This window comes from Galeopterus variegatus, unplaced genomic scaffold (genome assembly GCF_000696425.1).
Source record: "Galeopterus variegatus unplaced genomic scaffold, G_variegatus-3.0.2 Scaffold193, whole genome shotgun sequence".
In the NCBI taxonomy this organism is placed as follows: Eukaryota; Metazoa; Chordata; class Mammalia; order Dermoptera; family Cynocephalidae; genus Galeopterus; species Galeopterus variegatus.
In genome coordinates this window covers 340,125-354,016 of record NW_007726304.1, presented here as the reverse complement: position 1 = coordinate 354,016, position 13,892 = coordinate 340,125, and the positions used below count along the sequence as shown (strand labels likewise).

At 35.6% G+C, this 13,892-nt stretch overlaps 1 protein-coding gene across 1 annotated transcript in view; it reads left to right on the top strand.

Moving 5' to 3' along the window:
* Positions 1–11,268, top strand: part of RSPO3 (R-spondin 3) — a 77,011-nt gene extending 65,743 nt beyond the window's left edge. The window contains exon 5 of the mRNA XM_008565008.1: positions 5,714–11,268. Within this exon, the coding sequence (XP_008563230.1) occupies positions 5,714–5,907 (194 nt within the window). The 3' untranslated portion in view covers positions 5,908–11,268. The remainder of the gene's footprint in view (positions 1–5,713) is intronic.
* The last annotated feature ends 2,624 nt before the right edge of the window (positions 11,269–13,892 follow it).

Here is a 13,892-nt window from a genome sequence, read left to right as displayed (position 1 = left end):
GCTCACTGGCTGGGCGAGGCGCGGGATCAACGCCAAGGGTTGCGATCCCGTTGCCGGTCCCCGGTCCGGTACGGGGGCAACACTGGGGGTTGTGATCCGTTGCCGGACCCGGAAAAAAAAAAAAAAAAAAAAAAAAAAAAAAAAAAAAAAAAATTTATTCACGTGTAAACCTACAAATTCAGGTAATTCAGATAGCTTTAAATTTCACTTTGGAGAAATTGCCCATTTATCAAAAAAAAAAAGCTATCCATCCTTTGATATTTGTACTGTATTTGTTATAAATTCCTAGGTTAAGACTATAGCAAGGGGAGTAAGTTTTTCTATTTTATTAAAACAAGCAAACAAAAAAGTCAAAATATTTGGATGCATTTCTCAAGTCCATTCTACTTCGTAAAAATATAGCTGAGAAGGAAATTTGGCCTTGGTGACTTTCAGCTATGTTCTTCACCATTGGGTCAGGCTGTCCTGTGTTTATATAGCACACAGTTCAAAGACTAAATATATATCTACACAATAGATCATAATTGTTTAAAAAAAGAAAAGAAAAGAAAAAAAGTTGTACTATAGCAATTCTTTTCCCTTGAAAAATTTCCCTGGTGAGATGTTAATGAAAAATAACAGAAGGTGGAATTTTCACCCTCTCTCTATAAAAATCAGGTCCAACTCTAGATTCGAAAATAATCAGATTAACCTCTTTTTCACACCATTTGTGCTTTTTAAAAGGTATAAAGCCAAGGGTTTCCAACTGAATTTTATTCCACACCAAATACAGAGAAAAGACATGGCAATAAATTTTATATTTTTAATGGAATATTTACTTAACTGGTTTGAGTTATAAAATCATTTATATTTAGTCCTTAGTTTGAAATGTGGGATACATTTTTAGTTTTGGGGGAAAAATTATAACCTAGTTTGTCTTGGGAAATGGAGCTACTTAAAGCTCAATGGCTCCCCTTAGTGGCACCTTGGAAGAAATTCACAAAGAAGCAGCTTTTATAGAGACCTATGGACAGATGATTTCTAAACATTAAGAGAATCTCTGATACTCATAATTTAAATAATTCTCAATTAGATTTGTGATTGGAGGGAGAGAAAACTTTTTATCCATAACCACATTATATTTAAAAGAGTATTAAACATGTTCTACAGTTTGTATTTTCACTGGGAATTTATGTAATATGAGTATAAAATTTAGGAAAAATAACTGAGGATAATTTTCTTTCCTTGTTATTTTTACATCTTTATTTTTTTTAGTTCATATTTGTATTGTATTTAAACAGGTTTTAAAAAGATCATCTGCAACTAAATTTTATTTTATACCTAAATACCTATTCTAAATGTACCTAATTAGAACACTTTCCTTAAAAATTAGAACCTACAGTAAATCAAAAATATATCTGATATCTGTTAGGAAAAATAAAAGAAATCAAATGAGTATCCATGTGATTTGAAATTAATTTTGAAAATATATATTTCAAGAAATTGGATCTTCTATTGCTCTACAGCTGTGGTTGTTAAATGTGGCTGCACATCAGAATAAAACGGGGCAAACTTGTTATTAAGTATAGATTCCTAGCCCCTCATAAGAACTACTGATTCATAATCTCCAGGGGCAGGATGTCAGAATCTTACCTTTTAAAAGTCATCTATGTTTGGGAACTGGTCTGCAGAAGGCCCTAGGAAGTACTTATATAAAAAGACTATGTATGCTTGTATTAATAGAAAATAATTCCGGAACTTCAAAAATGTCAGTTGCCTATTCAATCATATGGTACTAGTTTGCAACAAAATCTTAAATAATATTTGGCTTTATGGTCTACAATAGAAATTTTACCTACTGTTTCCAAGATCAAGGCTCAAAAATATATTTATTTTTGACTACAGCCGTTGATTACACTCCCTCTATGGATTCTTTATTACTTACAGCAATTTTCTGAATTAGGAAATAAGGTTACATGTTAGAATGTCCTGTTGCCCTTTTCTAAATCAGTTATGGAAACATCCAAACTATGCCCCACTCTCAGATTCTGACACTTGCCCTTCTGTAGTTTTCCGTATCACTGGTCTTCGGGACAAACTCCCCACATGACAACTGAGTCCTGTATGTCTTTCCAGCTTCTCTGGGTAATATCCTATATATAGACTTTGACCAGACTGATGAAGTCTACTCTCAGTGCCCTAGATTCACTCTGTCCTTGCATGCCTTCATACCGTTGACATATCGCTCACCACTTGGCATGCCCTTCTTCCCTCATCAGTCTGGCAAACGTTCAGCCATTCTTTTAGGCTCAGCTCAAACATCACCCCATCTGGGGAGTCTTTTCAATCTCTGTTCGCAGAATTCAATGCTTTCCCTCTACTCCTAGAAATATCTTGTGCATGTCTCTATTTTAGCATTAGAGTATGACTATAATGGTCATGTTGGTTTCCATCTTTCACTTGTTATCCCCAGGTTGTAGCACACTTATGGCGTGGAGTAGGAGGTTAATTCATGTTTGTGTAAAGAGTTAATAATATCAGCTTTCATTTGTCCCATGATTAACATATGCCAGGCACTGTGCTAAGTGCTCTGCATGTATCTCATTTAACCCTTACAAAGTTTAGCAAGTAGTAATGATTATTCTCATTGTAAATGTCAGACAATGAATCCTGAGAAATACAATAACTTGTCAAAGTTCACACAACCAGTTGTTGGCAGACCTAGGACTTGAACACAGTGTTTTTCTGACCCTAAAGACAGTGTTCTTAAATGTTACACCATAGTGCTTCCCTGCAAGGGCTCAGATTGTATTTGATTGCTAATAGCAATTTCTCTTTGATAGTTGCTACCCAAGCACCACCCTCATAGCTGGAACATCCAGGGAAGATGAACATTCTTCTAATCATTCTAATGCTCTGCAACCCAGTTTGGGCACACGTGTGCATGCACACACATACACACGCACATTCAGCAAATAGCAAGGCATGAGTATATCTGTCAGACTGTTATAACCAGAATACTCAGTTTGCAAAATTGCAAAAAACAAAAAATATTAACCAGAACAGAATAAGAAGTTCCCTTTAATGAAAACCTTACAAAATTACCCCAAATTGCACGTGATTTTTAATGGACTACAGCCACTCTTCTGCATTTCTATTTTATTTCTTGGACAAGAGGAAAATATAGTATTTATGCAAAAGGGTAGTTAGTTTTCCAACCACTAACACATGACCTATAAAAAAATAATAATCCCATTTTTCTATTGTGCAATAGTCCTCTATTGGGCAGCAACGATGTACAGTGTGCTAGTTTCCTGTTATTTTACTAGAGCCTCCCCTTTCACTCACCACCCAGACTAAATAGTTATTCCTTGGATAATAAAGCCATAATACTTAGTTTTAAGCTACTTCCAAAAATGTTTCTGCCTGTCTTAAGAATTAATCATATCAGTTTGCTAACAAGCAGAAATGTATTGCAAGTTGAATGTGTTGTCACAAGTGGCTAAAAAACATATAAATCAATCTGTGACCAAGGAAGAAACAATATATTTCTTATGTGTCCAAAACATTATGGTTGCAATCACAGCTGTAAGATGTTGGATCATCATCAAGAGAACAATGTCAAACACTGAACTTCTGGATCGTTTCCATAAAAATAACATTTTGTTTGGGGTCAGTAGTTTTTATGGAACTTTGGAATGATTTCTGCTGACAAATTTTTTAGAGTTGAGCTTGAACACCTCCAAAATGCTCCTCAAAATGGAAATTATGTAATCCAACCTTTTCAGCCATCTCCTATTGAAAACCAAGCACAAATCATGAAAACCAGCATTTCTCTCTTTCAGTGTGTGCAGCTTTATAAAATTTAAATTATGCTACATATTCAGGAAGGTAAATTTACTCTTCAGTTTTCTTTGTTGAGTTACCACGTTCAAGTCAGTAGATCAAATGCGTAGTCATTAAATCCAGTATGAGGAAAATCCTGGATTCCTTCTGTAAAAATCATACCAACCGAGCAATATTCTTTAAAGTGAACAGAATTATGGAATTGACAAATCAGTATACAAGTAGTTCAGCTTCGGCATAATAGTTGACTCTGATGTTTTTTGTTCATCTCTATCTATCCCAAACAATTTGACTGGTATTTGCTTTGCCCTGGTCTGAATTATCATTTTTGTTAACTGTCCTTTTAGAGGCCAGGATTTAGAGGTGTGCTATGTTGAGCCCCACAGGGCGAGTTTTCATAAAGTGACTGAAGGTTTTGTAAATATAGTCTCTTGACAAAGCTAGCTGTGGCATAAAATCATTAATCCAAGGAGACTGTATTGGCCCAGTATACATATGCTGAATTAATAATACTGCTCCCTAGGATTCCATAACCAGATCTCAGGAAAAGGAAAGCCAAACCACTGAATTCAATATTTGCAGCCTGTTTCAGGACATGAAAATATTTTGGTTCTCTTATGCAAATAATTTCTCCAAAATATTTTTTTTCTAAAATGACTTATTGTAGGCAACCATTTCAAATTTTACATGACTCGGTATGCAGGGATATGCACTCAGAATTTGTCCCACATTGAGGAATAGTTGGTTCCTAGTTTTCATTTTCTATGATACTGATTCGAACTAAGTAATTTCTCATTTGGATATATGCGTTAATGGATGGTGCTAAAACCATGCCCTCAGAAATTCTTTCACATTCTACACTGTATATGTAAAATGTTTACATGTTATAAAACTAGTTAATTCACTACTTAGAAATTAATAAATAAATAAAAAACCATCCAATTTGGTGCCAGGCTCATACACTTTGATCAAATTATCTCTTTTTCTAGAACTCTCAGCAGTTCTCCAATGCCAACAGAATAAAATTCAGTTCTTCACCCTGGCTCCATTTTTGGCTACAATATGCCCTCCCTGTCAAAACCTTTCAAGTCGTGTTTATATCACTTTTTTTGAATACCTCATAATATGAGTCTGAATTAAATCTATGCTTCAAACCCAGTTCAAGATAAGGAGTCTGCATAGAATTCAATATACATCCAATAAATATATCCTCATATAATCGATAGAGACACAAAGTCCCTGGCCTCATAGCTTATACTATAGGGTTATTGATAAGTTAAAGTCACCACCATCCTGCGTATACAGAAACTGCAATATAAATTAATTTCAACACATAAATAATTGTGTTGAAATAAAGTACAGTTATCCTGATATTCATCATGAGCTATTATTTCCATATTTGTTATGCAAATCAATTATCTTTTCTTAGATGACATACAAATTTCTTGACAGATTACAAATACATAACTGTTACTTGGAAAAAATTGAATACAAAATGGTGCCTTAGATAGGAGCCAGATAAAATATATATATTAATAGATTTTTTAGATTACAAGAAATATATTCAAAACTTCCTACTAAATGTACATAAATTACTATCTTGTAAAATAAATCCTAAATTTATAAGAATAGGACTATCTAGACTATTGTATAAACTATTGTATATTAGTAGCTTCATTATATTGTATATGTGTTTCATGTTTACATTGTTTGGAATACAGCACAGACTAAATAATGAGTAGTTGAATGAATAGTTTAAGTAGTAGATATTTGGTATCTGTGGGTATGGTATACAACCTCATAGAAATTAAGTTGTTTTAAAAAACTTAGAATAACCAAATAGAACATAATTGAATGTAATTTTCAAAGGAGTGTCCTTTCATTTCAGGAAAAAAAGGAAGGGAGAGGAAAAGAAAAAAACTCAATAAAGAAGAAAGTAAGGAAGCAATCCCCGACAACAAAGGTCTGGAATCTAGCAGAGAAACCCCGGAACAACGAGAAAACAAAGACAAACAGCAGCAGAAGAAGCGAAAAGCCCAAGATAAACAACAGAAATCGGTATCAGTCAGCACTGTACACTAGAGGGTCCCATGAGATTGTTGTAGACTCATGATGCTGCTATCTCACCAGATGCCCAGGACAGGCGCTGTAGCCATTAGGACCGCAAATGGACAACATATCAGTTACTGCTCTGTCTAAACAACATTCTAAATAGTTGCTATATTCTTCATACAAACATAGTTAACAACAAAGAGCCAAAAGTTCAAAGAAGGGATAATTTAAATGGTTACCTTGTGTGCTTCTGTGCATTTTTAAAAGACAAGAAATTTTGTACATAATTATCGATAGGTTATATCATGTTACAACATAATGATGACATCTGGAGAAGGAACATCTTTTCCCTAGACAAATGTTTTTTCAAGCTATTGTTTTAAGAAGCAAAAGATAATTCTGCAAATTCAAAGTTGCAGTATCCCTTCAAAACAAATAAGAGAGCAGGGGAGAGAAACATCGTTCAAAGGAAAGTGTTGTTTTGTCCAGGAGATCTAGAAAATGCTCAGAACTAGGGCCTGGCATTTGGAATTATAGGATTTATCATCACAGAAACACCTGTTTTAAGATTAGTTGTATTGCCTTCATCCTGTACTTCTGCAAGAAACATGAGAGTGCATACCAGAGTTAAATATACTGGATGGGATTGGAGAAAAGCAAAATGTGGAAGAAATCATAGAGTTGGAGATTGCTTTTGTGTGCTTTACAAAACTGTGAAGGGTTGTGATCACCTGGAGCAGGTCTCCAATCTATGTCAGCACTATGTGGCTCAGCCTCTACTACTCCTTGGAGTATATGTCTGTAAACATGTACCTGAAACATACTTCCAAAAACAAAATATACTTATTAGAAGAAAATTCTGGTTTCATAGAAAACAAAAAATAGAGCAAGGAGAATATAACGTGTTTGCAAAGTCATGTGTTTTCTTTCACTCTCAATGTGGGAAGAACAGTTTTATTACCCACTTAATGGTCCACCTGGAACTAAAAGGGATGCTACTTTCTAACAAGGTGTGTCTAGTAGAGGACAAAGCCACCACAATAAATATATTTGTTAATAGTTTTTAAAGTTTTGTTCACTTGGTTTTATTGTTTGTTTTATTGAGAAATTGTTACTCTTAAAGACTCATGAATCCTGAAAGAGAAAGAGAATTCTGCTGAATCAGAGAACCTGTGTCCTATGTAATTCAGAACATATTACATTTCTCAGTGTTTGCTTTTTGAATCCACTTTTATCTGAGCCAATGGAGATGTACTTATGGGGTACTAGGAGATATTTATTCAACTTATTCAACTTTTTTCCTATTTTAATCAACAAAATTCTAATTCTAGATGTGTGGGCCTCCCTGTATGATTTCACTGCTCCCCCTTTATTGACTTAGAAATGAGCATCTTTTCTTGTATGTCAGTTCTCCCTGCATCTTCAACATTTAGCCTTTTCTTCTCCATATTTTCTCAGTCTGTGGATCTCTTTGGGGGATTGAAGTCACCCTAGCTGAAGCCTCACCAGTGCTGCACAGAGGACACAGCCAGCCCAGTACAGGAGGCAGCATCTCTGAGTGTGCAGCACAGAATTGCATGACCCACCTTAACCTTCCTGTTGTAACGGAAGGACGCACAGCTGCTCTGTCCACCATGCTTCCAGCCCTCTCAGGATCACTACTTTCTGAAGAATGTGTGATGAATCTGGCATTTGGCTGCCTATCTCTGGGCATCCTTTCTCCACCAACTGTACTGCTCATGTGGACTGCTTCGCTTAATTGGTGTTCCACTTCTCTTTTCCTCTTCCAAGATACAACACTTTAAATGATATATTCCTGTTTCTCACTCTGGTGTTTCTTTCCTTGTCCCCATGAGATAAATGTTTCAACTAACTAGATCTATTCCCAATGTATAAAATAATTCTATCTTCAACTGAAACTTAGGTTACCAAGGAGAAACAAACCTAATCTTACAGAATTATGTTAAGTGGAAGTGTGTTCACATGTTTTAGAATTTCTGGATAGTTTCAAACACCATCTTTGTCCTCAATGCTGTCCAGCCAAGTAGCCAAATTAGTTTTGCATATCTTTCTATGCTCACCATTGTCTTCATTCTTTCAGTAAGCACTCACTGAGAAGGTCTACACCTGCATATGCAAAGCTGGAAAAAAGTTAAATAAACCAGGACACAACAATTGTGGCAAATGACTATCATGTCTTCCCACGTGTTTTGATTCAAGGCTATTACCCTGTGGTCCTCAGAAAATTTAGAGGATCTAAATCCCTGATGCAAAACTTAAAAGCAGAGTTGTTACAAAGGTAAAAGAACTGAAAACTAACACTAATCTTCATACCTTACGTGAAATATAAATGAAGACAAAGATAAGATCAATTTTAACTGCAATTTTCAATCCACCTGTAATAGATCCTTAAGCACATAGAATCACAATATCCAAACTAGCAGACTTCTCAACATCGAGCAAAAGCTCATTATTGACTTCTGGTGAAGTTTCTGCACTAGTCACAGAAGCCATCAAGTTTCTGCTCTGATTATGTTTCAGAGAACTGGGTCCCCATTTCTCCTGTGCAACAAGAAAGAAGGAGTCTGGAGATCATCACTGTACTCCCAGGCAAGGGAACATTTGACACTTCTTTTACCTCAGGGTGATGACCCCAGTGAGTCATCATTAGTGACGGTGTCCTTTGGAAATTATGCCAATCTTACTTTTCCCAAAAGTGGAAGTATATAGGCTCTCAGAGGAAACAGATTTAACTCTGCAGCTCTGATGTTATTGAATTAAAAGTTGTGCATATTAGTGGTTATTAAAATATTTAAATGAATAACATTGGGAAGAAAAAGAATATATAAATACAGCTAATGCCAAGAATAGACACTGATCCCCACAAAGGGAAACAGTAGAGTGAAAAGTGCACTGTAGCTAGAGTTAGCCTCTGTGAATGTCCCAACTCCGCTACTAACTGGTTGTAACTTGTGTGACCTTGGGCAAGTTGCATGGTCTCTCAGAGCCTCCATCCTTCATCTGCAAAATGGAAGTAGCAACACCTCTCTTGCAAGGTTCTTATGAGAATTAAGAGGTTCATCACTCAGTATAATAATAACTATTCTGTATATAAGTAATTATCAATAAAAAGGAATGACTAATTCTATGTTACACATATAAATCAATTTTATTTCTTGACTAATTACATGTGAAAGTATTCACATAAGTGTACATGTGTAATAATTTCAAGGTATAAGTATATATGTGAGAATCATGGAAATGAAAAAATAACTAAAATGTAAATACCAATTTTGTCTTGGATCCTCTTAAAATTAAGAAATTACTTATTCTCAAAAGTATGCATTTTTTATAAATGGGCATAATTAAAGACACTCCATCTTTCCCATGGATATATTTTAGTAGCAGGAGAACTGACTAGATTCTTTCTCAATACAATTATACAACTATTTCTGGGCAGATTATGGGGAAAAGGCCTCTTTCTAAGGCTGATTTGTTACTAACAGGGCGTAACTTCGTGCAACGCAAAGAGAATTTGTCTGGAATCCATCCTCAACAGAAAGATTATGATTAAATAAAGCTGGTGGTCAGATAAATTGAGACTTTTTCCATTTCAAGCAGTAACACTTTATCTCACTAACTTAGTTATTTATCTTACTAACTTAGTTATCATTTTGTTTCAAGATTTCTCAAAAAAAGAGGAACAAAACAAAACAAATGGTTGTACACCCTTTATGCTAGCTACTTACCCTTTGACTAAGTTATTTCATGTTTTTACCCCAAAAGCCCTCCAAGGGAGTTACTAATATCCTTGTTTTACAAATGAGGAAACTGAGGTACAGAGAAGTGCCCAAAGTCACACAACCAGCAACCAGTGAACCCAGAAGTAACACCCAGCACTCCGAAGCCCATGTTCCTTAAAATTATATTAACTATTAGTTTCGTGATTGCCCATGACGTGCAATATTGAAGTGTTTTCCCATGATCTGAAATAGGATCTCATGAAGCCTGAGAATTCAAATCATAGAAGCCTCAACCCAATATAACATTTAACTCGGAGTCTGAACTCAAAATGTGACTGCCAGTGTCAGAGAGAGAGAGAGAGGGCATGCTCTGCAGGGAGCCTATGCACTGGCTGGTGCGGCAATGGATTGGGGGAGGCGAGTGTGTTGGGAGGTAAGAGGAATAAAAAGGAGGAAAGAAAATGATGTGCCATCAGAGAAAGATGAAAGTTCAGACAGAAAGAGAATAGTGAGACTGGCATCTTGGGAAGTTCTGGATTGCTATAGCCTTCTATGACTATGGAGTTGCCCTCAATTCAGTTACCTTCTGGTGTAAGCAGGGCATTTGCCAGCACTATCATCTTTCCCCTGAGTTCTTGTTCAGAATGGCAGTGATCCAGGAAGAAACATCAACAGATCTTCCTCACCCTCAGAACTACCAGAGCAACTTTCTTCAGATAATACCCCACTTTCTCCCAACTACTTTCTGACATTCAATATTAGAATTTTAATTGTTATACACCTTTTCTTGCCCATCCTATCTTTCAAGTAATTCAGAGGTCAACATGTTCATCACATAAACAGGTACAAAAAAAAATGAAGGAGGGAAAAAAAAGGAAGGGAGGAGAGAAGGGAAGAAGGAAGGGAGGAAGGAAGGAATGAGGGGAGAAGAGAGAAAGCCAAAAAATAGTAACCACTTTTATTCATAATCATTAAAATATAGTTGTAAGAGAACTTCAACTAGGAGGAGTATTCCATTAACTGGAAAACTGGTAACATGGTAATTTCAGGAGACAGAATTACATGACCACAAAATAATCTAATATACAAACAGTTTGCAAAATATGCTACACTTCTACATCTATAGTTGTATGCAATGAAAATTGTTCAAAATGATACTGAGACAATCTAAGATATTGAATACTCTACTCAAGATTGTTTTATTTTTAAAAACAAAGAATTGGCAATACATATTCAATTCAACAACTCCTTTAAAAATTTAAAGACGCACCTACTTTTATAATAAAATCTGAAATAATCTAATGCATTATAAGTGCTTTAAAACTATAAAACACAATAAATAAGTAAGCTATTATTGTTGCTAGCCAGTCGCTAGCTACAGCAAGATTGGCTTTTCCTTCCCCATTAATCACACTGCTGCCCTCACTGAAGATTTCAGTCTTAGACGAAATTATCCATGTTTTTTTCAAAAAGGAGTCAATAGAAATGCTAATACCTGAGATGACCACATATTTAAGAATGTAGCAATGCACTCTTTCCTTTTGGTGTATTTTTTCTGTAACTGCTTGGCATTGGGGCTATATCAAAGGTGGGACTTCACTTTGTAAATTTTCTGATACCCAACACAATAAAATATGCTACCAATAAATCTTGAATCTTGAACTGGAGACATTTCTGAGTTAGTAAGGCTACCATATGTGGTCTCCCTATACCACACAGCACACTGCTGGTTGGTCCCAATCTCCCAAGAGGTAGAAAATTCTGCAGTAGCTCAATCATCTGGCCATGATGATCTCAAGGTTTGAAAAAAAGAAAAGAAAAAAGAGAAAAATATTCTGATCCCAAAAAGAATGGAACCCTTATATCTATCCTTATAGTTACTCAATGACAACCATGTACTGCCTGCCCCCAGAATGCCATGCCAAAAAAAAAAAAAAAAAAAAAATGCCATGCCTTAGAGCACTGGGCTGTCTATGGCAGCAGTCAATCCATCCTGGCCTTGACCTCTTTAACTGCTTTTGTTCTATGCTTTGCTTGTTTATGTTTTTGGTTAACTAGTTTGGGAAAAAAAGAAACTCTACCTAGTGATTTAAAAATGAATCTAGGAATAAATTGAAGAAGCAATAATTTAGTAAGTTAATATAATTAATTTAATATAACTCTTAACATACAACTAAGGAAAGAATATTACTTGCACTCTTAAAGCAGTAGTTTAATAAAACAAAACAAAACAAGAAAAACAAAAAAAATCATGTGGTAATTAACATCCAAAGGATTTTCCTCATGTGGTAACTATTTAGAAGGAGGTCCTATTTATCCCTAAGTTTGCCCCTACTGATCTTTTCCCCGTAGTAAAAAACGGTTCTGACTCATTTTAGGAACACACCAAATGCTGCCGGAAAATAGATTTTAGTTTCATCCAAACCAGCAGTGAAAATAATTTACGATTCCAAAAAAGACATAGACATGCAGAGCCAATTTAGGAAAGTGAGTCAGTTTTGTACAAATAAGTTCTAGCTCTCTTGATTATCAGTCTCCTTTTAAATGTTGGAGTTTTAGGATGGGAGGGGGAAGAATGAATTATTGTGGTAAACCAATATTTCCACTTGTTGACTATGAAATATTTAAAGCATAGCTTAATATGCACATGTGAAAGGGTCAAGAGAATAGAGCTTAATTTGCATATCCAGATGATCAATTCAAATCCAAAATGATATTTATAGAAAGAGATTATTAAAATGTGCTATTCTAGGGTCTTTAGATTTTCCAAATTTATTATGAAAATTATTCTTTCCATATGTCCAAAATAGATTGGTCATAGACATTCCTTCAGGCATAAGCAATTTGAAATTCAGGGCCTGCATCAGTTTTCCTGCCTCCACCCTTTTCACTGCCCCGCAAAAAAACAGTCAATCAGATAATAGATAAATTGAGATTAAATTGGCAAAGAAAAATTAGAAATTAATAAGTGTAAAGAAAAATTACTATATGGGCCGGCCCAGTGGCGCACTGCTACAGTGCGCCGCTTGAGAGCGCGGCAGCACTCCCGCCGAGGGTTTGGATCCCACGTACAGACCGGTTCCTGCTCACTGGCTGAGCGAGGTGCGGGCGCGACACCGAGGGTTGTGATCCCGTTGCCGGTCCCAGTCCGGTACGGGCGCGACACTGAGGGTTGCAATCCGTTGCCGGACACGAAAAAAGACAAAAAAAAAAGAAAAATTACTTGGTTCAGGTTTAATGTAGTCACTTTGGGACATGAATATAAAAACAGTCAGTAGAAGCACTTTCCATCCATTAATGAGGTATCATTAAAATAATCATCAGTCAATCCATAGATTCTGCCTTCCTTAATGTATAGCTAACTAGCAATAGTGCTTTAAGACACCAGTAGAGCTATCAGACTAGACTTGAGTATCTTCATATGTATAGACTACATAAGATTCTCCTAAAAGTTTCTATCAGGTTTCTAGATGGAGGTTAAAGGCTTTGTGTTATGTTTTAATAATTGATACACCAAGCCTGGCATACATAGTGTAAATACTGATGTTTTTGATTCTGTAAAAATGATATGAAAGCATATCATCGCTTTTATAGCTATTAACTTTGTAAGTTTTCACTGCAAGACAAAAAACCAGCACATGGTTATCTAGGTGTAACTTCACAGAGATTAAGAGTGATTTGATTATCAATTTGAAAGAAAACTTCTTTATCTGTAACAACAATCATGACTGAACTACTGAGCTGGCTAGCAGAGGTAAGATCTTGATCTGCTACTCAAGCAGTATTTCAAAAGACTAAAAAAATAAATAAAATAAACTACACTTTTGAGGAGCATTTTAATTGGACAAGTAGCTAAGTATAATGGCTAGCCACAGGCAACATGTTAGCAAAAGAGTCTCTTTAAGAGGTGGGAGATTATATCAGATCCTCAGAGAAAATGTGGCAAATGGTCCTGCTTTTCCTTGTGTCACTTGAAACCCTGTACAAGACTCAAATATTAAGCTAAAAGAGAACTAAGAAGAATACTTTAGAAAGAAATTTATCACCAAATCACTTCTTAAAGCATGGAAGGAAAAATAATGCTAAAGTAAAGGAAAATAATTATAAGTAGAATTCCCTAGACAACTTGCAAGATGAAGCTTCAGTCTTACTGCAAAGTACTGCATTTTATGATCCTAAAGATGCCATATTAGTCCCAACTGAAAACTGTCTTCAGCCTTCCCCAGCCTTCCCCAGATACCACATTGCCAGCTTCCATTTTGTAATGCCCCT